We start from the raw sequence: 23,247 nt of genomic DNA on the forward strand, positions 1-23,247 counted from the left end.
TTTGATCGATTTTGGACCATTTTCACTCCTTTTCCAAAAATATTCATTATTTATGAAGGATGCAAAATAGGTCAGTTTTTAGTAAAAGGCATGGGTTATAGTCCATGGTTTTGATCGATTATGGACGATTTTCACACCTTTTCCAAAAATATTCATTATTTATGAAAAGTGCAAAATAGGTCATTTTTGGTAAAAAGCATGGGCTATAACCCATGGTTTTGATCGATTTTGGACCATTTTCACCCCTGTTCTAAAAATATTCATTATTTATGAAAGATGCAAAATAAGTCATTTTTGGGAATTTTTGGTCAAAAAGCATGGGCTATAGGCCATGGTTTTGATCGATTTTGGACCATTTTCACCCCTTTTCCAAAAATATTCATTATTTATGAAGGATGCAAAATAAGTCATTTTTGGTCAATTTTGGGCAAAAAGCATGGGCTATAGGCCATGGTTTTGATCGATTTTGGACCATTTTCACACCTTTTCCAAAAATATTCATTATTTATGAAGGATGCAAAATAGGTCAGTTTTTAGTAAAAAGGATGGGCTATAGGCCATGGTTTTGATCGATTTTGGACCATTTTCACACCTTTCCCAAAAATATCTATTATTTATGAAAGATGCAAAATAAGTCATTTTTTATTAAAACCCATGGGCTATAACCCATGGTTTTGATCGATTTTGGACCATTTTCACACCTTTTCCAAAAATATTCATTATTTATGAAGGATGCAAAATAGGTCAGTTTTTAGTAAAAGGTATGGGCTATAGGCCATGGTTTTGATCGATTTTGGACGATTTTCACATCTTTTCCAAAAATATTCATTAATTATGAAGGATGCAAAATAGGTCAGTTTTTAGTAAAAGGCATGGGTTATATTCCATGGTTTTGATCGATTTTGGACCATTTTCACCCCTTTTCAAAAAATATTCATTAGTTATGAAGGATGCAAAATAGGCCAGTTTTTAGTAAAAGGCATGGGTTATAGTCCATGATTTTGATCGATTTTGGACCATTTTCACACCTTTTCTAAACTAATTCCTTATTTATGAAGGATGCAAAATAAGTCATTTTTGATCAATTTTGGGCAAAAAGCATGGGCTATAGGCCATGGTTTTGATCGATTTTGGACCATTTTCACACCTTTTCCAAAAATATACATCATTTCTGAAGGATGCAAAATAGGTCACTTTTGGTAAAAAGCATGGGCTTTAGCTTTAATCGATTTTGGACCATTTTAACACCTTTTCCAAAAATATTCACTATTTATGAAGGATGCAAAAAAGGTCATTTTTGGTAAAAAGCATGGGCTACTATCCATGGTTTTGATCGATTTTGGACCATTTTCACACCTTTTCCAAAAATATTCGTTATTTTTGAAGGATGCAAAATAGGGCATTTTTGGGCATTTTTGGGCAAAAAGCATGGGCTATAGGCCATGGTTTTGATTGATTTTGGACCATTTTCACACCTTTTCCAAAATAATCCCTTATTTATGAATGATGCAAAAAAGGTCACTTTTGGTAAAAAGCATGGGCTTTAGCTTTAATCGATTTTGGACCATTTTCACACCTTTTCCAAAAATATTCATTATTTATGAAGGATGCAAAAAAGGTCATTTTTGGTAAAAAGCATGGGCTACTGTCCATGGTTTTGATCGATTTTGGACCATTTTCACACCTTTTCCAAAAATATACATTATTTCTGAAGGATGCAAAATAGGGCATTTTTGGGCATTTTTGGGCAAAAAGCATGGGCTATAGGCCATGGTTTTGATTGATTTTGGACCATTTTCACACATTTTCCAAAATAATACATTATTTCTGAAGGATGCAAAATAGGTCACTTTTGGTAAAAAGCATGGGCTTTAGCTTTAATCGATTTTGGACCATTTTAACACCTTTTCCAAAAATATTCATTATTTATGAAGGATGCAAAAAAGGTCATTTTTGGTAAAAAGCATGGGCTACTGTCCATGGTTTTGATCGATTTTGGACCATTTTCACACCTTTTTCAAAAATATTCATTATTTATGAAGGATGCAAAATAGGTCATTTTTGGGCATTTTTGGGCAAAAAGCATGGGCTATAGGCCATGGTTTTGATTGATTTTGGACCATTTTCACACCTTTTCCAAAAATATTCGTTATTTATGAAGGATGCAAAATAGGGCATTTTTGTGCATTTTTGGGCAAAAAGCATGGGCTATAGGCCATGGTTTTGATTGATTTTGGACCATTTTCACCCCTTTTCCAAAAATATTCATTATTTATGAAGGATGAAAAATAGGTCATTTTTGGTAAACAGCATGGGCTATAGCCCATGGTTTTGATCGATTTTGGACCATTTTCACCCCTTTTCCAAAAATATTCATTATTTATGAAGGATGCAAAATAAGTCATTTTTGGGAATTTTTGGGCAAACAGCATGGGCTATAGGCCATGGTTTTGATCGATTTTGGAGCATTTTCACCCCTTTTCCAAAAATATTCATTATTAATGAAGGATGCAAAATAAGTCATTTTTGGTCAATTTTGGGCAAAAAGCATGGGCTATAGGCCATGGTTTTGATCGATTTTGGACCATTTTCACACCTTTTCCAAAAATATTCATTATTTATGAAGGATGCAAAATAGGTCAGTTTTTAGTAAAAGGCATGGGTTATAGTCCATGGTATTGATCGATTTTGGAGCATTTTCACCCCTTTTCCAAAAATATTCATTATTTATGAAAGATGAAAAATAGGTCATTTTTAGTAAAAAGGATGGGCTATAGGCCATGATTTTGATCGATTTTGGACCATTTTCACACCTTTTCCAAAAATATTTATTATTTATGAAGGATGCAAAAAAGGTTATTTTTTAGTAAAAAGCATGGGCTATAGCCCATGGTTTTGATCGATGTTGGACCATTTTCACACCTTTTCTAAAATAATCCATTATTTATGAAGGATGCAAAATAAGTCATTTTTGGTCAATTTTGGGCAAAAAGCATGGGCTATAGGCCATGGTTTTGATCGATTTTGGACCATTTTCACACCTTTTCCAAAAATATTCGTTATTTATGAAGGATGCAAAATAGGGCATTTTTGGGCATTTTTGGGCAAAAAGCATGGGCTATAGGCCATGGTTTTGATTGATTTTGGACCATTTTCACACCTTTTCCAAAATAATCCCTTATTTATGAAGAATGCAAAAAAGGTCACTTTTGGTAAAAAGCATGGGCTTTAGCTTTAATCGATTTTGGACCATTTTCACACCTTTTCCAAAAATATTCATTATTTATGAAGGATGCAAAAAAGGTCATTTTTGGTAAAAAGCATGGGCTACTGTCCATGGTTTTGATCGATTTTGGACCATTTTCACACCTTTTCCAAAAATATACATTATTTCTGAAGGATGCAAAATAGGGCATTTTTGTGCATTTTTGGGGAAAAAGCATGGGCTATAGGCCATGGTTTTGATTGATTTTGGACCATTTTCACCCCTTTTCCAAAAATATTCATTATTTATGAAGGATGAAAAATAGGTCATTTTTGGTAAACAGCATGGGCTATAGCCCATGTTTTTGATTGATTTTGGACCATTTTCACCCCTTTTCCAAAAATATTCATTATTTATGAAGGAAGGAAAATAAGTCATTTTTAGGAATTTTTGGACAAAAAGCATGGGCTATAGGCCATGGTTTTGATCGATTTTGGAGCATTTTCACCCATTTTCCAAAAATATTCATTATTTATGAAGGATGCAAAATAAGTCATTTTTGGTCAATTTTGGGCAAAAAGCATGGGCTATAGGCCATGATTTTGATCGATTTTGGACCATTTTCACACCTTTTCCAAAAATATTTATTATTTATGAAGGATGCAAAAAAGGTTATTTTTTAGTAAAAAGCATGGGCTATAGCCCATGGTTTTGATCGATGTTGGACCATTTTCACACCTTTTCTAAAATAATCCATTATTTATGAAGGATGCAAAATAAGTCATTTTTGGTCAATTTTGGGCAAAAAGCATGGGCTATAGGCCATGGTTTTGATCGATTTTGGACCATTTTCACACCTTTTCCAAAAATATTCGTTATTTATGAAGGATGCAAAATAGGGCATTTTTGGGCATTTTTGGGCAAAAAGCATGGGCTATAGGCCATGGTTTTGATTGATTTTGGACCATTTTCACACCTTTTCCAAAATAATCCCTTATTTATGAAGAATGCAAAAAAGGTCACTTTTGGTAAAAAGCATGGGCTTTAGCTTTAATCGATTTTGGACCATTTTCACACCTTTTCCAAAAATATTCATTATTTATGAAGGATGCAAAAAAGGTCATTTTTGGTAAAAAGCATGGGCTACTGTCCATGGTTTTGATCGATTTTGGACCATTTTCACACCTTTTCCAAAAATATACATTATTTCTGAAGGATGCAAAATAGGGCATTTTTGTGCATTTTTGGGGAAAAAGCATGGGCTATAGGCCATGGTTTTGATTGATTTTGGACCATTTTCACCCCTTTTCCAAAAATATTCATTATTTATGAAGGATGAAAAATAGGTCATTTTTGGTAAACAGCATGGGCTATAGCCCATGGTTTTGATTGATTTTGGACCATTTTCACCCCTTTTCCAAAAATATTCATTATTTATGAAGGATGCAAAATAAGTCATTTTTAGGAATTTTTGGGCAAAAAGCATGGGCTATAGGCCATGGTTTTGATCGATTTTGGAGCATTTTCACCCATTTTCCAAAAATATTCATTATTTATGAAGGATGCAAAATAAGTCATTTTTGGTCAATTTTGGGCAAAAAGCATGGGCTATAGGCCATGGTTTTGATCGATTTTGGACCATTTTCAAACCTTTTCCAAAAATATACATCATTTCTGAAGGATGCAAAATAGGTCACTTTTGGTAAAAAGCATGGGCTTTAGCTTTAATCGATTTTGGACCATTTTAACACCTTTTCCAAAAATATTCATTATTTATGAAGGATGCAAAAAAGGTCATTTTTGGTAAAAAGCATGGGCTACTATCCATGGTTTTGATCGATTTTGGACCATTTTCACACCTTTTCCAAAAATATTCGTTATTTATGAAGGATGCAAAATAGGGCATTTTTGGGCATTTTTGGGGAAAAAGCATGGTCTATAGGCCATGGTTTTGATTGATTTTGGACCATTTTCACACCTTTTCCAAAATAATCCCTTATTTCTGAAGGATGCAAAATAGGTCACTTTTGGTAAAAAGCATGGGCTTTAGCTTTAATCGATTTTGGACCATTTTCACACCTTTTCCAAAAATATTCATTATTTATGAAGGATGCAAAAAAGGTCATTTTTGGTAAAAAGCATGGGCTACTGTCCATGGTTTTGATCGATTTTGGACCATTTTCACACCTTTTTCAAAAATATACATTATTTCTGAAGGATGCAAAATAGGGCATTTTTGGGCATTTTTGGGCAAAAAGCATGGGCTATAGGCCATGGTTTTGATTGATTTTGGACCATTTTCACTCCTTTTCCAAAAATATTCGTTATTTATAAAGGATGCAAAATAGGGCATTTTTGTGCATTTTTGGGCAAAAAGCATAGGCTATAGGCCATGGTTTTAATTGATTTTGGACCATTTTCACCCCTTTTCCAAAAATATTCATTATTTATGAAGGATGCAAAATAAGTCATTTTTGGTCAATTTTGGGCAAAAAGCATGGGCTATAGGCCATGGTTTTGATTGATTTTTGACCATTTTCACACCATTTCCAAAAATATTCATTATTTATGAAAGATGCAAAATAGGTCAATTTTTAGTAAAAAGGATGGGCTATAGGCCATGATTTTGATCGATTTTGGACCATTTTCACACCTTTTCCAAAAATATTTATTATTTATGAAGGATGCAAAAAAGGTTATTTTTTAGTAAAAAGCATGGGCTATAGCCCATGGTTTTGATCGATGTTGGACCATTTTCACACCTTTTCTAAAATAATCCATTATTTATGAAGGATGCAAAATAAGTCATTTTTGGTCAATTTTGGGCAAAAAGCATGGGCTATAGGCCATGGTTTTGATCGATTTTGGACCATTTTCACACCTTTTCCAAAAATATTTATTATTTATGAAGGATGCAAAAAAGGTTATTTTTTAGTAAAAAGCATGGGCTATAGCCCATGGTTTTGATCGATGTTGGACCATTTTCACACCTTTTCTAAAATAATCCATTATTTATGAAGGATGCAAAATAAGTCATTTTTGGTCAATTTTGGGCAAAAAGCATGGGCTATAGGCCATGGTTTTGATCGATTTTGGACCATTTTCACACCTTTTCCAAAAATATTCGTTATTTATGAAGGATGCAAAATAGGGTATTTTTGGGCATTTTTGGGCAAAAAGCATGGGCTATAGGCCATGGTTTTGATTGATTTTGGACCATTTTCACACCTTTTCCAAAAATATCTATTATTTATGAAAGATGCAAAATAAGTTATTTTTTAGTAAAACGCATGGGCTATAACCCATGGTTTTGATCGATTTTGGACCATTTTGACACCTTTTCCAAAAATATCCATTATTTATGAAACATGCAAAATAGGTCATTATTGGGCATTTTTGGGCAAAATCCATGCGCTATAGTTTTGATCGATTTTGGACCATTTTCACACCTTTTCCAAAAATATCTATTACTTATGAAAGATGCAAAATAAGTCAGTTTTTAGTAAAAAGCATGGGCTACAGTCCATGGTTTTGATCGATTTTGGACCATTTTCACCCCTTTTCCAAAAATATTCATTATTTATGAAGGATGCATAATAAGTCATTGTTGGTCAATTTTGGGCAAAAAGCATGGGCTATAGGCCATGGTTTTGATCGATTTTGGACCATTTTCACACCTTTTCCAAAAATATTCATTATTTATGAAGGATGCATAATAAGTCATTGTTGGTCAATTTTGGGCAAAAAGCATGGGCTATAGGCCATGGTTTTGATCGATTTTGGACCATTTTCACACCTTTTCCAAAAATATTTATTATTTATGAAAGATGCAAAATAAGTCATTATTGGGCATTTTTGGGCAAAAACCATGCGCTATAGTTTTGATCGATTTTGGACCATTTTCACACCTTTTCCAAAAATATTCATTATTTATGAAGGATGCAAAATAGGTCAGTTTTTAGTAAAAAGCATGGGCTACAGTCCATGGTTTTGATCCATTTTGGACCATTTTCACCCCTTTTCCAAAAATATTCATTATTTATGAAGGATGCAAAATAAGTCATTTTTGGGCATTTTTGGGCAAAAAGCATGGGCTATAGTTCATGGTTTTGATCGATTTTGGACCATTTTCACACCTTTTCCAAAAATATTCATTATTTATGAAGGATGCAAAATAGGTCAGTTTTTAGTAAAAGGCATGGGTTATAGTCCATGGTATTGATCGATTTTGGAGCATTTTCACCCCTTTTCCAAAAATATTCATTATTTATGAAAGATGAAAAATAGGTCATTTTTAGTAAAAAGGATGGGCTATAGGCCATGATTTTGATCGATTTTGGACCATTTTCACACCTTTTCCAAAAATATTTATTATTTATGAAGGATGCAAAAAAGGTTATTTTTTAGTAAAAAGCATGGGCTATAGCCCATGGTTTTGATCGATGTTGGACCATTTTCACACCTTTTCTAAAATAATCCATTATTTATGAAGGATGCCAAATAAGTCATTTTTGGTCAATTTTGGGCAAAAAGCATGGGCTATAGGCCATGGTTTTGATCGATTTTGGACCATTTTCACACCTTTTCCAAAAATATTTATTATTTATGAAGGATGCAAAAAAGGTTATTTTTTAGTAAAAAGCATGGGCTATAGCCCATGGTTTTGATCGATGTTGGACCATTTTCACACCTTTTCTAAAATAATCCATTATTTATGAAGGATGCAAAATAAGTCATTTTTGGTCAATTTTGGGCAAAAAGCATGGGCTATAGGCCATGGTTTTGATCGATTTTGGACCATTTTCACACCTTTTCCAAAAATATTCGTTATTTATGAAGGATGCAAAATAGGGTATTTTTGGGCATTTTTGGGCAAAAAGCATGGGCTATAGGCCATGGTTTTGATTGATTTTGGACCATTTTCACACATTTTCCAAAATAATCCCTTATTTATGAAGGATACAGAATAGGTCACTTTTGGTAAAAAGCATGGGCTTTAGCTTTAATCGATTTTGGACCATTTTCACACCTTTTCCAAAAATATTCATTATTTATGAAGGATGCAAAAAAGGTCATTTTTGGTAAAAAGCATGGGCTACTGTCCATGGTTTTGATCGATTTTGGACCATTTTCACACCTTTTCCAAAAATATACATTATTTCTGAAGGATGCAAAATAGGGCATTTTTGTGCATTTTTGGGGGAAAAGCATGGGCTATAGGCCATGGTTTTGATGGATTTTGGACCATTTTCACCCCTTTTCCAAAAATATTCATTATTTATGAAGGATGAAAAATAGGTCATTTTTGGTAAACAGCATGGGCTATAGCCCATGGTTTTGATTGATTTTTGACCATTTTCACACCTTTTCCAAAATAATCCATTATTTATGAAGGAAGGAAAATAAGTCATTTTTGGGCATTTTTGAGCAAAAAGCATGGGCTATAGTTCATGGTTTTCATCGATTTTTGACCATTTTCACACCTTTTCCAAAAATATTCATTATTTATGAAGGATCTTAAATAAGTCATTTTTGGGTATTTTTTAGAAAAAAGCATGGGCTATAGTCCATGGTTTTGATCGATTTTGACCATTTTCACACCTTTTCCAAATATATTCATTATTTATGAAGGATGCAAAATAAGTCATTTTTGGTCAATTTTGGGCAAAAAGCATGGGCTATAGGCCATGGTTTTGATCGATTTTGGACCATTTTCACACCTTTTCCAAAAATATTCATTATTTATGAAGGATGCAAAATAGGTCAGTTTTTAGTAAAAGGCATGGGTTATAGTCCATGGTATTGATCGATTTTGGAGCATTTTCACCCCTTTTCCAAAAATATTCATTATTTATGAAAGATGAAAAATAGGTCATTTTTAGTAAAAAGGATGGGCTATAGGCCATGATTTTGATCGATTTTGGACCATTTTCACACCTTTTCCAAAAATATTTATTATTTATGAAGGATGCAAAAAAGGTTATTTTTTAGTAAAAAGCATGGGCTATAGCCCATGGTTTTGATCGATGTTGGACCATTTTCACACCTTTTCTAAAATAATCCATTATTTATGAAGGATGCAAAATAAGTCATTTTTGGTCAATTTTGGGCAAAAAGCATGGGCTATAGGCCATGGTTTTGATCGATTTTGGACCATTTTCACACCTTTTCCAAAAATATTTATTATTTATGAAGGATGCAAAAAAGGTTATTTTTTAGTAAAAAGCATGGGCTATAGCCCATGGTTTTGATCGATGTTGGACCATTTTCACACCTTTTCTAAAATAATCCATTATTTATGAAGGATGCAAAATAAGTCATTTTTGGTCAATTTTGGGCAAAAAGCATGGGCTATAGGCCATGGTTTTGATCGATTTTGGACCATTTTCACACCTTTTCCAAAAATATTCGTTATTTATGAAGGATGCAAAATAGGGTATTTTTGGGCATTTTTGGGCAAAAAGCATGGGCTATAGGCCATGGTTTTGATTGATTTTGGACCATTTTCACACATTTTCCAAAATAATCCCTTATTTATGAAGGATACAGAATAGGTCACTTTTGGTAAAAAGCATGGGCTTTAGGTTTAATCGATTTTGGACCATTTTCACACCTTTTCCAAAAATATTCATTATTTATGAAGGATGCAAAAAAGGTCATTTTTGGTAAAAAGCATGGGCTACTGTCCATGGTTTTGATCGATTTTGGACCATTTTCACACCTTTTCCAAAAATATACATTATTTCTGAAGGATGCAAAATAGGGCATTTTTGTGCATTTTTGGGGGAAAAGCATGGGCTATAGGCCATGGTTTTGATTGATTTTGGACCATTTTCACCCCTTTTCCAAAAATATTCATTATTTATGAAGGATGAAAAATAGGTCATTTTTGGTAAACAGCATGGGCTATAGCCCATGGTTTTGATTGATTTTTGACCATTTTCACACCTTTTCCAAAATAATCCATTATTTATGAAGGAAGGAAAATAAGTCATTTTTGGGCATTTTTGAGCAAAAAGCATGGGCTATAGTTCATGGTTTTCATCGATTTTTGACCATTTTCACACCTTTTCCAAAAATATTCATTATTTATGAAGGATCTTAAATAAGTCATTTTTGGGTATTTTTTAGCAAAAAGCATGGGCTATAGTCCATGGTTTTGATCGATTTTTGACCATTTTCACACCTTTTCCAAATATATTCATTATTTATGAAGGATGCAAAATAAGTCATTTTTGGTCAATTTTGGGCAAAAAGCATGGGCTATAGGCCATGGTATTGATCGATTTTGGAGCATTTTCACACCTTTTCCAAAAATATTCATTATTTATGAAAGATGAAAAATAGGTCATTTTTAGTAAAAAGGATGGGCTATAGGCCATGATTTTGATCGATTTTGGACCATTTTCACACCTTTTCCAAAAATATTTATTATTTATGAAGGATGCAAAAAAGGTTATTTTTTAGTAAAAAGCATGGGCTATAGCCCATGGTTTTGATCGATGTTGGACCATTTTCACACCTTTTCTAAAATAATCCATTATTTATGAAGGATGCAAAATAAGTCATTTTTGGTCAATTTTGGGCAAAAAGCATGGGCTATAGGCCATGGTTTTGATCGATTTTGGACCATTTTCACACCTTTTCCAAAAATATTCATTATTTATGAAGGATGCAAAATAGGGTATTTTTGGGCATTTTTGGGCAAAAAGCATGGGCTATAGGCCATGGTTTTGATTGATTTTGGACCATTTTCACACCTTTTCCAAAATAATCCCTTATTTATGAAGGATGCAAAATAGGTCACTTTTGGTAAAAAGCATGGGCTTTAGCTTTAATCGATTTTGGACCATTTTCACACCTTTTCCAAAAATATTCATTATTTATGAAGGATGCAAAAAAGGTCATTTTTGGTAAAAAGCATGGGCTACTGTCCATGGTTTTGATCGATTTTGGACCATTTTCACACCTTTTCCAAAAATATATATTATTTCTGAAGGACGCAAAATAGGGCATTTTTGTGCATTTTTGGGGAAAAAGCATGGGCTATAGGCCATGGTTTTGATTGATTTTGGACCATTTTCACCCCTTTTCCAAAAATATTCATTATTTATGAAGGATGAAAAATAGGTCATTTTTGGTAAACAGCATGGGCTATAGCCCATGGTTTTGATTGATTTTGGACCATTTTCACCCCTTTTCCAAAAATATATATTATTTATGAAGGATGCAAAATAAGTCATTTTTGGGAATTTTTGGGCAAAAAGCATGGGCTATAGGCCATGGTTTTGATCGATTTTGGAGCATTTTCACCCATTTTCCAAAAATATTCATTATTTATGAAGGATGCAAAATAAGTCATTTTTGGTCAATTTTGGGCAAAAAGCATGGGCTATAGGCCATGGTTTTGATCGATTTTGGACCATTTTCACACCTTTTCCAAAAATATTCATTATTTATGAAGGATGCAAAATAGGTCAGTTTTTAGTAAAAAGCATGGGCTATAGCCCATGGTTTTGATCGATTTTGGACCATTTTCACACCTTTCCCAAAAATATTTATTATTTATGAAAGATGCAAAATAAGTCATTTTTTAGTAAAACGCATGGGCTATAACCCATGGTTTTGATCGATTTTGGACCATTTTCACACCTTTTCCAAAAATATTCATTATTTATGAAGGATGCAAAATAAGTCATTTTTGGTCAATTTTGGGCAAAAAGCATGGGCTATAGGCCATGGTTTTGATCGATTTTGGACCATTTTCACACCTTTTCCAAAAATATTCATTATTTATGAAGGATGCAAAATAGGTCAGTTTTTAGTAAAAGGCATGGGTTATAGTCCATGGTTTTGATCGATTTTGGAGCATTTTCACCCCTTTTCCAAAAATATTCATTATTTATGAAAGATGAAAAATAGGTCATTTTTAGTAAAAAGGATGGGCTATAGGCCATGATTTTGATCGATTTTGGACCATTTTCACACCTTTTCCAAAAATATTTATTATTTATGAAGGATGCAAAAAAGGTTATTTTTTAGTAAAAAGCATGGGCTATAGCCCATGGTTTTGATCGATGTTGGATCATTTTCACACCTTTTCTAAAATAATCCATTATTTATGAAGGATGCAAAATAAGTCATTTTTGGTCAATTTTGGGCAAAAAGCATGGGCTATAGGCCATGGTTTTGATCGATTTTGGACCATTTTGACCCCTTTTCCAAGAATATTCATTATTTATGAAGGACGCAAAATAGGTCAGTTTTTAGTAAAAGGCATGGGCTATAGGCCATGGTTTTGATCGATTTTGGACGATTTTCACACCTTTTCCAAAAATATTCATTATTTATGAAGGATGCAAAATAAGTCATTTTTGGTAAAAAGCATGGGCTATAGCCCATGGTTTTGATCGATTTTGGACCATTTTCACACCTTTTCCAAAAATATTCATTATTTATGAAGGATGCAAAATAGGTCAGTTTTTAGTAAAAGGCATGGGTTATAGTCCATGGTTTTGATCGATTTTGGAGCATTTTCACCCCTTTTCCAAAAATATTCATTATTTATGAAGGATGCAAAATAGGTCAGTTTTTAGTAAAAGGCATGGGTTATAGTCCATGGTTTTGATCGATTTTGGAGCATTTTCACCCCTTTTCCAAAAATATTCATTATTTATGAAAGATGAAAAATAGGTCATTTTTAGTAAAAAGCATGGGCTATAGGCCATGGTTTTGATCGATTTTGGACCATTTTCACACCTTTTCTAAACTAATTCCTTAGTTATGAATGATGCAAAATAGCTGACTTTTGGTAAAGAGCATGTGCTATAGGCCATGGTTTTGATCGATTTTGGACCATTTTCACTCCTTTTCCAAAAATATTCATTATTTATGAAGGATGCAAAATAGGTCATTTTTGGCAAAAAGCATGGACTATAGGCCATGGTTTTGATCGATTTTGGACCATTTTCACACCTTTTCTAAAAATATCCATTATTTCTGAAGGATGTAAAATAAGTCATTTTTGGGCAAAAGGCATGGGCTATAGCCCATGGTTTTGATCAATTTTGGACCATTTTCACCCCTTTTCCAAAAATATTCATTATTTATGAAGGATGCAAAATAAGTCATTTTTGGGCATTTTTGGGCATAGAGCATGGGCTATAGGCCATGGTTTTGATCGATTTTTGACCATTTTCACACCTTTTCTAAAAATATTCATTATTTATGAAGGATGCAAAAAAGGTTATTTTTTAGTAAAAAGCATGGGCTACAGCCCATGGTTTTGATCGATTTTGGACCATTTTCACCCTTTTTCTAAAATAATCCATTATTTATGAAGGATGCAAAATAAGTTATTTTTGGTCAATTTTGGGCAAAAAGCATGGGCTATAGGCCATGGTTTTGATCGATTTAGGACCATTTTGACCCCTTTTCCAAGAATATTCATTATTTATGAAGGACGCAAAATAGGTCAGTTTTTAGTAAAAGGCATGGGCTATAGGCCATGGTTTTGATCGATTTTGGACGATTTTCACACCTTTTCCAAAAATATTCATTATTTATGAAGGATGCAAAATAAGTCATTTTTGGTAAAAAGCATGGGCTATAGCCCATGGTTTTGATCGATTTTGGACCATTTTCACACCTTTTCCAAAAATATTCATTATTTATGAAGGATGCAAAATAGGTCAGTTTTTAGTAAAAGGCATGGGTTATAGTCCATGGTTTTGATCGATTTTGGAGCATTTTCACCCCTTTTCCAAAAATATTCATTATTTATGAAGGATGCAAAATAGGTCAGTTTTTAGTAAAAGGCATGGGTTATAGTCCATGGTTTTGATCGATTTTGGAGCATTTTCACCCCTTTTCCAAAAATATTCATTATTTATGAAAGATGAAAAATAGGTCATTTTTAGTAAAAAGCATGGGCTATAGGCCATGGTTTTGATCGATTTTGGACCATTTTCACACCTTTTCTAAACTAATTCCTTAGTTATGAATGATGCAAAATAGCTGACTTTTGGTAAAGAGCATGTGCTATAGGCCATGGTTTTGATCGATTTTGGACCATTTTCACTCCTTTTCCAAAAATATTCATTATTTATGAAGGATGCAAAATAGGTCATTTTTGGCAAAAAGCATGGACTATAGGCCATGGTTTTGATCGATTTTGGACCATTTTCACACCTTTTCTAAAAATATCCATTATTTCTGAAGGATGTAAAATAAGTCATTTTTGGGCAAAAGGCATGGGCTATAGCCCATGGTTTTGATCAATTTTGGACCATTTTCACCCCTTTTCCAAAAATATTCATTATTTATGAAGGATGCAAAATAAGTCATTTTTGGGCATTTTTGGGCATAGAGCATGGGCTATAGGCCATGGTTTTGATCGATTTTTGACCATTTTCACACCTTTTCTAAAAATATTCATTATTTATGAAGGATGCAAAATAGGTCATTGTTGGTGAAAATCATGGGCTATATATAACACATGGTTTTGATCGATTTTGGACCATTTTTGCTCCTTTTCCAAAATAATCCATTATTTACGTAACATTCAAATAAGACCATTTTAAGTCAAAAACCATTGACTATAGCCCATGGTTTTGAACGATTTTGGAACATTTTCACACCTTTTCTAAAAATATTCATTATTTATGAAGGATGCAAAATAGGTCATTTTTGGTAAAAACTATTGACTATAGCCCATAGGTGTGATCGATTTTGTACCATTTTCACCTTTTTTTCAAATATAATGCATTATTTGCCAACTATACAAAGTAAGTCGTCTTATTTTTTGGCCACTTTGTGCAATAAACCATGGACTAAAGCGCATGGCAAGGGATGGTCCAGACAAAATTTTAGGGGGGGTCTATATGCGCTTCTGTCAACACAACGGAAAACTATATAAAAAAGTATCGTTTTTTCTGCTGAAGGGGTGGCGGGGGTTCAGCCCCCCTTTGCCCCCCGTGATCCGTCATTGTATTGTTTTGAATTAGCTAGATGTTATTTTTCGCGAGTCGCCGTACTTCGTGTGTGTATATCGAGGAGAATGTTATTAGGGACCCCCTTTTTTATTTGCTTATTTTCATTCTAGCATGATGTACTTTCACCATGCAAAATTTAAGAAAGTCTTGCGATAGGAACTTTTGTCCAGGAACGCCCTTAAGATGAGTAAAACTGTGATGTTTGAAGGAAGTAGGCATCTCTTTCCTATAAACGAATATTTTTACAAACATTTTCACTTTTTGAAAATTAATATCGTCACCAGTTTTGAATTTGTGTTCTTCAAGCTTCAAGCTTTACAGTTTTACTGATTTCCAGATACTCGTTGAGTTTCCGTTGCTAAAATGCTAAGATCACGGTGACGTCTTTTTAATTTCCAATTAAAAAATTGGAAACTCGGGGGGATTGACATTTATAGCTTTGAGTTTGTCTTTATCTTTTCATCTTTTGCAATCCCTTTTTGTTAATTCCTTTTGTCTGAATGCTCCCTTTTCCTGTATCGCCACCAAATTCACATGGTTGGAAGGGAATGCGGGTTCCGACAGTAGGTGGTGCGAAGCTGAATTCACTTCCGACAGTAGGTGATGCGAAGCTGAATTTATTGCTTACTGCTGAAAAAAGATAACCACAAGAAGATGAGTAATACTACAAAAAATCTGGAAGGAGGGAACCACCCATTGAAACAGTGATAAAGACTTACTAAAAACTATCATTTTCGAGATGATATTTTTGTAAAACTAGTGCATTTGTTGGCGGTGTGTTTTTACCTGATACAGATGTGGCTGTTGCTGATGTTGACCTCAAAGTATTTGCCGTTGTTAAAGTTGACCCTAAAGCAGTTGCTGCTGACCCAAAAGCAGGAGCTGTTGCTGGTGTTGCTGCCGACCCAAATGTAGGTGCTGTTGTTGCTGCTGACCTAAAAGCAGGTGCTGTTGCTGGTGTTGCTGCCGACCCAAATGTAGGTGGTGCTGTTGTTGCTGCTGACCCAAAAGCAGGTGCTGTTGCTGGTGTTGACCAAGAAGCAGGTGCTCTTGTTGCTGGTGACCCAAAAGCAGGTGCTGTTGTTGATGCTAACCCAAACATTGTTCCTAAACAACTTGCTGTTGATCCAAAATTAGTATTCTTCATCGTTATTTCAGTTTTCCTGTCAACTGCAACACTATCCTGTTTCCCTTTGACCATAGCCAGAGTAGCGGCACTCGGGGGACTGAGGAGGAAAGGGGGAGGGGGAAAGGAAGCTACTTTGACCGTTGAGCAAGCTATTGCACTGCCAATCGTGTGCTGTTTGTCTTCTAATTTTTGCAAGGTTCCCAGACCTAAATTCGCTTGTCTTAGTAGATCTTGGTTAGCAACAAAAGTCAACCCATAATAATCCTTTTCTTCGACTTGGAAAATATCTGGTTTGTCTAGTTTTTCTTCAAATTCTTTGTCCTCAATGACTTCACTTGCAATACCTTTTTCTAACAGCTTACTCAAGTAACTAATTATTCCTTGCTGTTGATCAAGCAGACACTGACCTTCGGCTTTCATTTTCTCGGCATTCATGAATTCATCATCGATTTGGTTCGTCAATTCCAAAGCTTTCTTTTGTAATATCTCCACAATCTTTTCTAACGATCCCTTTACTTCTAGCTTTGCTTTCTCACACGATTCTTTAAATTGAACCGCCATCATTTCCACTGCCATGAATTTCGCTTTCATATCTTGCTCACGCTTTCTTAGCTGCTCGAGTTTCTCAGACAGAAAAGTTCTCTTCGTTGCTGCATAATTTGACAACGTACAGGTCAAATGACCTTCGTGGCCATATTTCAAGCATTCTACGCATATAACTTTTTCACAGTCCTTACAAAACCACTGTACTAGTTTGTCAACGTGATGTTCACAGTTATTTTCTCTGCTCAGCATCAGTTTGATATCTTCTTCTTTCGTCTCGGCGAGAGATGAAAGGTTGTGGTCTTTGATGAACAATGAGTGGTTTTTCTCGCAATCGTCACACAACGAGCGGTTACAGTCAAAACAATACCAAGATGCTGTTGAATGACTCTGAGAAACAGAACAAACCTTCTCACTTTCTATAAACTCTAAGACTTTTAACATCCTTGAATGGAGTACGCTCGATTTTAGATCTTCCACGCTGTTTAGTTGTGACAGAGGAGTTAGTGAGATACACTGAGGACACTTGAAGACGTTCACTTCATCGATCAGCTCGGCATGTCTTTTAATACAAGGCTTGCAAAATGTATGGAAACATGGCAAGATCTTAGGTTCAGTAAGTCTATCATTACACAAAGAACACTGGACATCATCCTTTAGACGAGCTAAATACGAGTCCATTTTGCTGTCTCACAATAATTGTACTGTACTATAGAATGGAATTCTAGTAACGATCAATAAAGTGCTAGTGGAGAAATGACGGGAGCCGGAAGCGCCTCACAGCGGCTGCGCAGGAGACTATTGCCCTATTTCATAATGACGTCACGGTTTGTTTACATCGGCTAAAATGATAGAAATTTAGGCTCTTCTTTCGAGATGTTTAGCGTAAGATTTAGTTGTTCTTGCCTTCACCAGCTCATAAACCAAATTTCATTGTGATTTAAGATGTGTTGTTGTCATTCCATCCCCCTCCAGCGGCCATGATCCCTAGCGTTAAAACAATAGTTTGTTTTGATGTGGGGTCATTATGAAATAGGGCAAATCATCAAGTCCAGATCCGGCTCTAGTGAAATACAGGACGTCCAATTCTCATTAAAAAAGGGAGAAAGTTTAAGAAATAAATAAAATGGAATGAAATATATTGGCCAGTAGCAATCCGACCCCACCCTCTACTTCCGGCAAGAATGGTGGATGGATGCCTATGGTGACTCTAGTGGTATGTGCAGTAGTGATGGACGCTAGAAGCAATCCTACATGTACGTCCATAAATACTAGTGGATGGGTGCCTATGGTGACTCTAGTGGTATGTGCAGTAGTGATGGACGCTAGAAGCAATCCTACATGTACGTCCATAAGTACTGATGGATGGGTGCCTATGGTGACTCCAGTGGTATGTGCAGTAGTCACATGGACGCTAGAAGCAATCCTACCTGTACGTCCATAAATACTAGTGGATGGGTGCCTATGGTGACTCTAGTGGTGTGTAGTAGTGATGAACACGAGAAGCAATCCTACCTGTACGTCCATAAATACTGGTGGATGGGTGCCTATGGTGACTCCAGTGGTATGTGTAGTAGTGATGGACACTAGAAGCAATCCTACCTGTACGTCCATAAGTACTGGTGGATGGGTGCCTATGGTGACTCTAGTGGTATGTGTAGTAGTCACATGGACGCTAGAAGCAATCCTACATGTACGTCCATAAGTACTGATGGATGGGTGCCTATGGTGACTCTAGTGGTATGTGTAGTAGTGATGGACACTAGAAGCAATCCTACATGTACGTCCATAAGTACTGATGGATGGGTGCCTATGGTGACTCTAGTGGTATGTGTAGTAGTGATGGACACTAGAAGCAATCCTACCTGTACGTCAATAAGTACTGGTGGATGGGTGCCTATGTTGACTCTAGTGGTATGTGTAGTAGTGATGGACACTAGAAGCAATCCTACCTGTACGTCCATAAGTACTGATGGATGGGTGCCTATGGTGACTCTAGTGGTATGTGTAGTAGTGATGGACGCTAGAAGCAATCCTACCTGTACGTCCATAAGTACTGGTGGATGGGTGCCTATGGTGACTCGTAGTATCACAGGTAGCCCAAGCTTGGTTTCTGTGGTGACCTGTTATAAGGAAATGTATGGAGATTCATCAAAAACTTCAATAAAAGCATTGAAACGTGAAATAAAGCCTCGAAATTTTACCCGATCATTGAAAAATAGCACTTCTTTCGCTCTGCATAGTTATTTTTTGAATTTAGTCCGTTTTAAGATTTTTTCCCCCGCCAGTAAGAAATAAGAGAAGGTTGGAGACTCGAGTCCCAAAAGCGAACCATCACGAGTCTTTGAAACCTCGTACGTCTTCGAATTTTCTTTCCAGCGCCAAATTTTAGTCATGACCCTTCTCTCACATCCCTATAGAACCGAGAAAGTCGCATTAGAGATTAGTCTTCGCGTCTTTAAGCCATGAAATTTGCCTGTATTCACACACTACCTCGCTTGTTCTGACCCGTACTTGGAGCTCACTGTACACCAGTTCAACGGATTTCTTTCGGCAACCGACCCGAGGTCACGCCGGAAGTCTTCGTATCGCAAATGCGGATTGAATTTGGATATAGTCTTCTTCGAAATTATAAGTTAAATACTTTTGTATCTTAGGCCGTTAAAAAATACACTCACCATAATTTCGAAGAAAGACTATGTCCAAATTTTTGGACAAAGAGCATGGACTATGCTCATGGTTTTGATTGATTTTGGGTCACTTTCTCACCTTTTGAAAAAATGTGCATATGTTATGAAGGATGCAAAATAGATGATTTTTAGCCATTTTTGGGTAAAAAGCATGGACTATAGCTCATAATTTTGATCGATTTTGGGCCATTTTCACACCTTTTGAAAAAATATGAATAATTTATGAAGGATGCAAAATAGGTCGTTTTTAGCCATTTTTGGACAAAAAGCATGGACTATATCTCATAATTTTGATTGATTTTGGACCATTTTCACACCTTTTGAAAAAATATGAATAATTTATGAAGGATGCAAAATAGGTCGTTTTAAGCCATTTTTGGACAAAAAGCATGGACTATAGCCCATGGTTTTGATCGATATTGGACCATTTTCACACCTTTTGAAATATGATGCGTTGTTTACGAACTATACAAAGTAAGTTATTTTAAATTTTTTTTGGCCATTTTTTGCAAATAACCATGGATTATAACCCACGGTTTTGAAGGATTTTGGTTAACTAGATGTTATATTTCGCGAGTCGGCTTCAAGCTTCAAGCTTCACAGTTTTACTGATTTCCAGATACTTGTTGAGTTTCCGTTGCTAAAAAAACTAAGATCACGGTGACGTCTTTTTTATTTCCAATTAAAAAATTGGAAACTCGGGGGGATTGACATTTATAGCTTTGAGTTTGTCTTTATCTTTTCATCTTCCGCACTCCCTTTTTGATATTTCCTTTTGTCTGAATGCTCTCTTTTCCTGTATCACCACCAAATTCACATGTTTGTGAGGGGATGCTGGTTCCGACAGTAGGTGATGCGAAGCTGAATCCACTGCTTACTGCTGAAAAAATATAAACACAAGAAGATGAGTAATACTACAAAAATCTGGAAGGAGGGAACCATCCATTGATACAGTGATAAAGACTTACTAAAAACTATCATTTTCGAGATTTTCTAGTGCATTTGTTGGCGGTGTGTTTTTACCTGATACAGATGTGGCTGTTATTGCTGTTGATCCAAAAGTAGTTGCTGGTGCTGGTGCTGACCCAAAAGTAGTTGCTGTTGCTGGTGCTGACCCAAAAGTAGTTGTTGTTGCTGGTTTCGATATCAAAGTAGTTGCTGGTGCTGGTTTTGACATCAAAGTAGTTGATGTTGCTGGTTTTGACATCAAAGTAGTTGATGTTGCTGGTTTTGACCCAAAAGTAGTTGCTGGTGCTGGTTTTGACCCAAAAGTAGTTGATGTTGCTGGTTTTGACATCAAAGTAGTTGATGTTGCTGGTTTTGACCCAAAAGTAGTTGATGTTACTGGTTTTGACATCAAAGTAGTTGCTGTTGCTGGTTTTGACCCAAAAGTAGTTGCTGTTGCTGGTTTTGACATCAAAGTAGTTGATGTTGCTGGTTTTGACATCAAAGTAGTTGATGTTGCTGGTTTCGATATCAAAGTAGTTGCTGGTGCTGGTTTTGACATCAAAGTAGTTGCTGGTTCTGGTTTTGACCCAAAAGTAGTTGCTGTTGCTGGTTTTGACCCAAAAGTAGTTGCTGTTGCTGGTTTTGACATCAAAGTAGTTGCTGGTGCTGCTTTTGACATCAAAGTAGTTTCTGGTGCTGGTTTTGACCCAAAAGTAGTTGATGTTGCTGGTTTTGACATCAAAGTAGTTGCTGTTGCTGGTTTTGACATCAAAGTAGTTGATGTTGCTGGTTTTGACATCAAAGTAGTTGCTGGTGCTGGTTTTGACATCAAAGTAGTTGCGGTTGCTGGTTTGACATCAAAGTAGTTGCTGGTGCTGGTTTTGACATCAAAGTAGTTGCTGGTGCTGGTTTTGACATCAAAGTAGTTGCTGGTGCTGGTTTTGACATCAAAGTAGTTGCTGGAGCTGGTTTTGACATCAAAGTAGTTGATGTTGCTGGTTTTCACATCAAAGTAGTTGGTGGTGCTGGTTTTGACATCAAAGTAGTTGCTGTTGCTGGTTTTGACTCAAAAGTAGTTGCTGGTACTGGTTTTGACATCAAAGTAGTTGATGTTGCTGGTTTTGACTCAAAAGTAGTTGCTGTTGCTGGTTTTGACATCAAAGTAGTTGATGTTGCTGGTTTTGACCCAAAAGTAGTTGCGTTTGCTGGTTTTGACATCAAAGTAGTTGCTGGTGCTGGTTTTGACATCAAAGTAGTTGCTGGTGCTGGTTTTGACCCAAAAGTAGTTGCTGGTGCAGGTTTTGACATCAAAGTAGTTGCTGGAGCTGGTTTTGACATCAAAGTAGTTGCCCGTGCTGGTTTTGACCCAAAAGTAGTTGCTGTTGCTGGTTTTGACATCAAAGTAGTTGCTGTTGCTGGTTTTGACATCAAAGTAGTTGATGTTGGTAGTTTTGACATCAAAGTAGTTGATGTTGCTGGTTTTGACCCAAAATTAGTTGCTGTTGCTGGTTTTGACATCAAAGTAGTTGATGTTGCTGGTTTTGACATCAAAGTAGTTGCTGGAGCTGGTTTTGACATCAAAGTAGTGATGTTGCTGATTTTGACATCAAAATAGTTGATGTTGCTGGTTTTGACCCAAAAGTAGTTGATGTTGCTGGTTTTGACAGAAAAGTAGTTGCGTTTGCTGGTTTTGACATCAAAGTAGTTGCTGTTGCTGGTTTTGACATCAAAGTAGTTGATGTTGCTGGTTTTGACATCAATGTATTTGCTGTTGCTGGTTTGACATCAAAGTAGTTGATGTTGCTGGTTTTGACCCAAAAGTAGTTGATGTTGCTGGTTTTGACCCAAAAGTAGTTGCTGTTGCTGGTTTTGACATCAAAGTAGTTGCTGTTGCTGGTTTTGACATCAAAGTAGTTGCTGTTGCTGGTTTTGACATCAAAGTAGTTGCTGGTGCTGGTTTTGACATGAAAGTAGTTGCGGTTGCTGGTTTGACATCAAAGTAGTTGCTGGAGCTGGTTTTGACATCAAAGTAGTTGCTGGTGCTGGTTTTGACATCAAAGTAGTTGCTGGTGCTGGTTTTGACATCAAAGTAGTTGCTGGAGCTGGTTTTGACATCAAAGTAGTTGATGTTGCTGGTTTTCACATCAAAGTAGTTGGTGGTGCTGGTTTTGACATCAAAGTAGTTGGTGGTGCTGGTTTTGAGATCAAAGTAGTTGCTGGTGCTGGTTTTGACATCAAAGTAGTTGATGTTGCTGGTTTTGACTCAAAAGTAGTTGCTGTTGCTGGTTTTGACATCAAAGTAGTTGATGTTGCTGGTTTTGACATCAAAGTAGTTGCTGGAGCTGGTTTTGACATCAAAGTAGTTGATGTTGCTGGTTTTCACATCAAAGTAGTTGGTGGTGCTGGTTTTGACATCAAAGTAGTTGCTGTTGCTGGTTTTGACTCAAAAGTAGTTGCTGGTACTGGTTTTGACATCAAAGTAGTTGATGTTGCTGGTTTTGACTCAAAAGTAGTTGCTGTTGCTGGTTTTGACATCAAAGTAGTTGATGTTGCTGGTTTTGACCCAAAAGTAGTTGCGTTTGCTGGTTTTGACATCAAAGTAGTTGCTGTTGCTGGTTTTGACATCAAAGTAGTTGCTGGTGCTGGTTTTGACCCAAAAGTAGTTGCTGGTGCTGGTTTTGACATCAAAGTAGTTGCTGGAGCTGGTTTTGACATCAAAGTAGTTGCCCGTGCTGGTTT

The 23,247-nt window shown here is 35.7% G+C and overlaps 2 protein-coding genes across 3 annotated transcripts; both read right to left on the reverse strand.

Annotated features, from left to right (window-relative positions):
• Positions 1 to 15,119: 15,119 nt before the first annotated feature.
• LOC116293722 (E3 ubiquitin-protein ligase TRIM56) lies at positions 15,120 to 18,165 on the reverse strand. 2 transcript variants are annotated; one of them, XM_031701189.2, is made up of 2 exons: positions 15,985 to 18,165; positions 15,120 to 15,825 (listed from the first exon to the last, which is right to left on the reverse strand). In XM_031701189.2, the coding sequence occupies exons 1-2, from the start codon at positions 17,549 to 17,551 to the stop codon at positions 15,650 to 15,652; spliced, it is 1,743 nt and encodes a 580-aa protein (XP_031557049.2). In that variant the 5' UTR covers positions 17,552 to 18,165; the 3' UTR covers positions 15,120 to 15,649. The 2 variants fall into 2 exon arrangements, with proteins under 2 accessions (XP_031557049.2, XP_031557048.2); XM_031701188.2 differs by having other exon boundaries at positions 15,120 to 15,828; positions 15,985 to 17,965.
• A 1,977-nt stretch (positions 18,166 to 20,142) lies between these two features.
• On the reverse strand, positions 20,143 to 21,067 carry LOC116293723 (uncharacterized). The gene is made up of 2 exons (XM_031701190.2): positions 20,584 to 21,067; positions 20,143 to 20,440 (listed from the first exon to the last, which is right to left on the reverse strand). The coding sequence occupies exons 1-2, from the start codon at positions 21,065 to 21,067 to the stop codon at positions 20,295 to 20,297; spliced, it is 630 nt and encodes a 209-aa protein (XP_031557050.2). The 3' UTR covers positions 20,143 to 20,294.
• Between the last annotated feature and the right edge of the window lie 2,180 nt (positions 21,068 to 23,247).

The sequence above is a fragment of the Actinia tenebrosa genome, unplaced genomic scaffold, assembly GCF_029948245.1.
Source record: "Actinia tenebrosa isolate PJP-AT-01 unplaced genomic scaffold, QUT_ActTen_1.0 PGA_scaffold1__47_contigs__length_23844297, whole genome shotgun sequence".
Lineage (NCBI taxonomy): Eukaryota > Metazoa > Cnidaria > Anthozoa > Actiniaria > Actiniidae > Actinia > Actinia tenebrosa.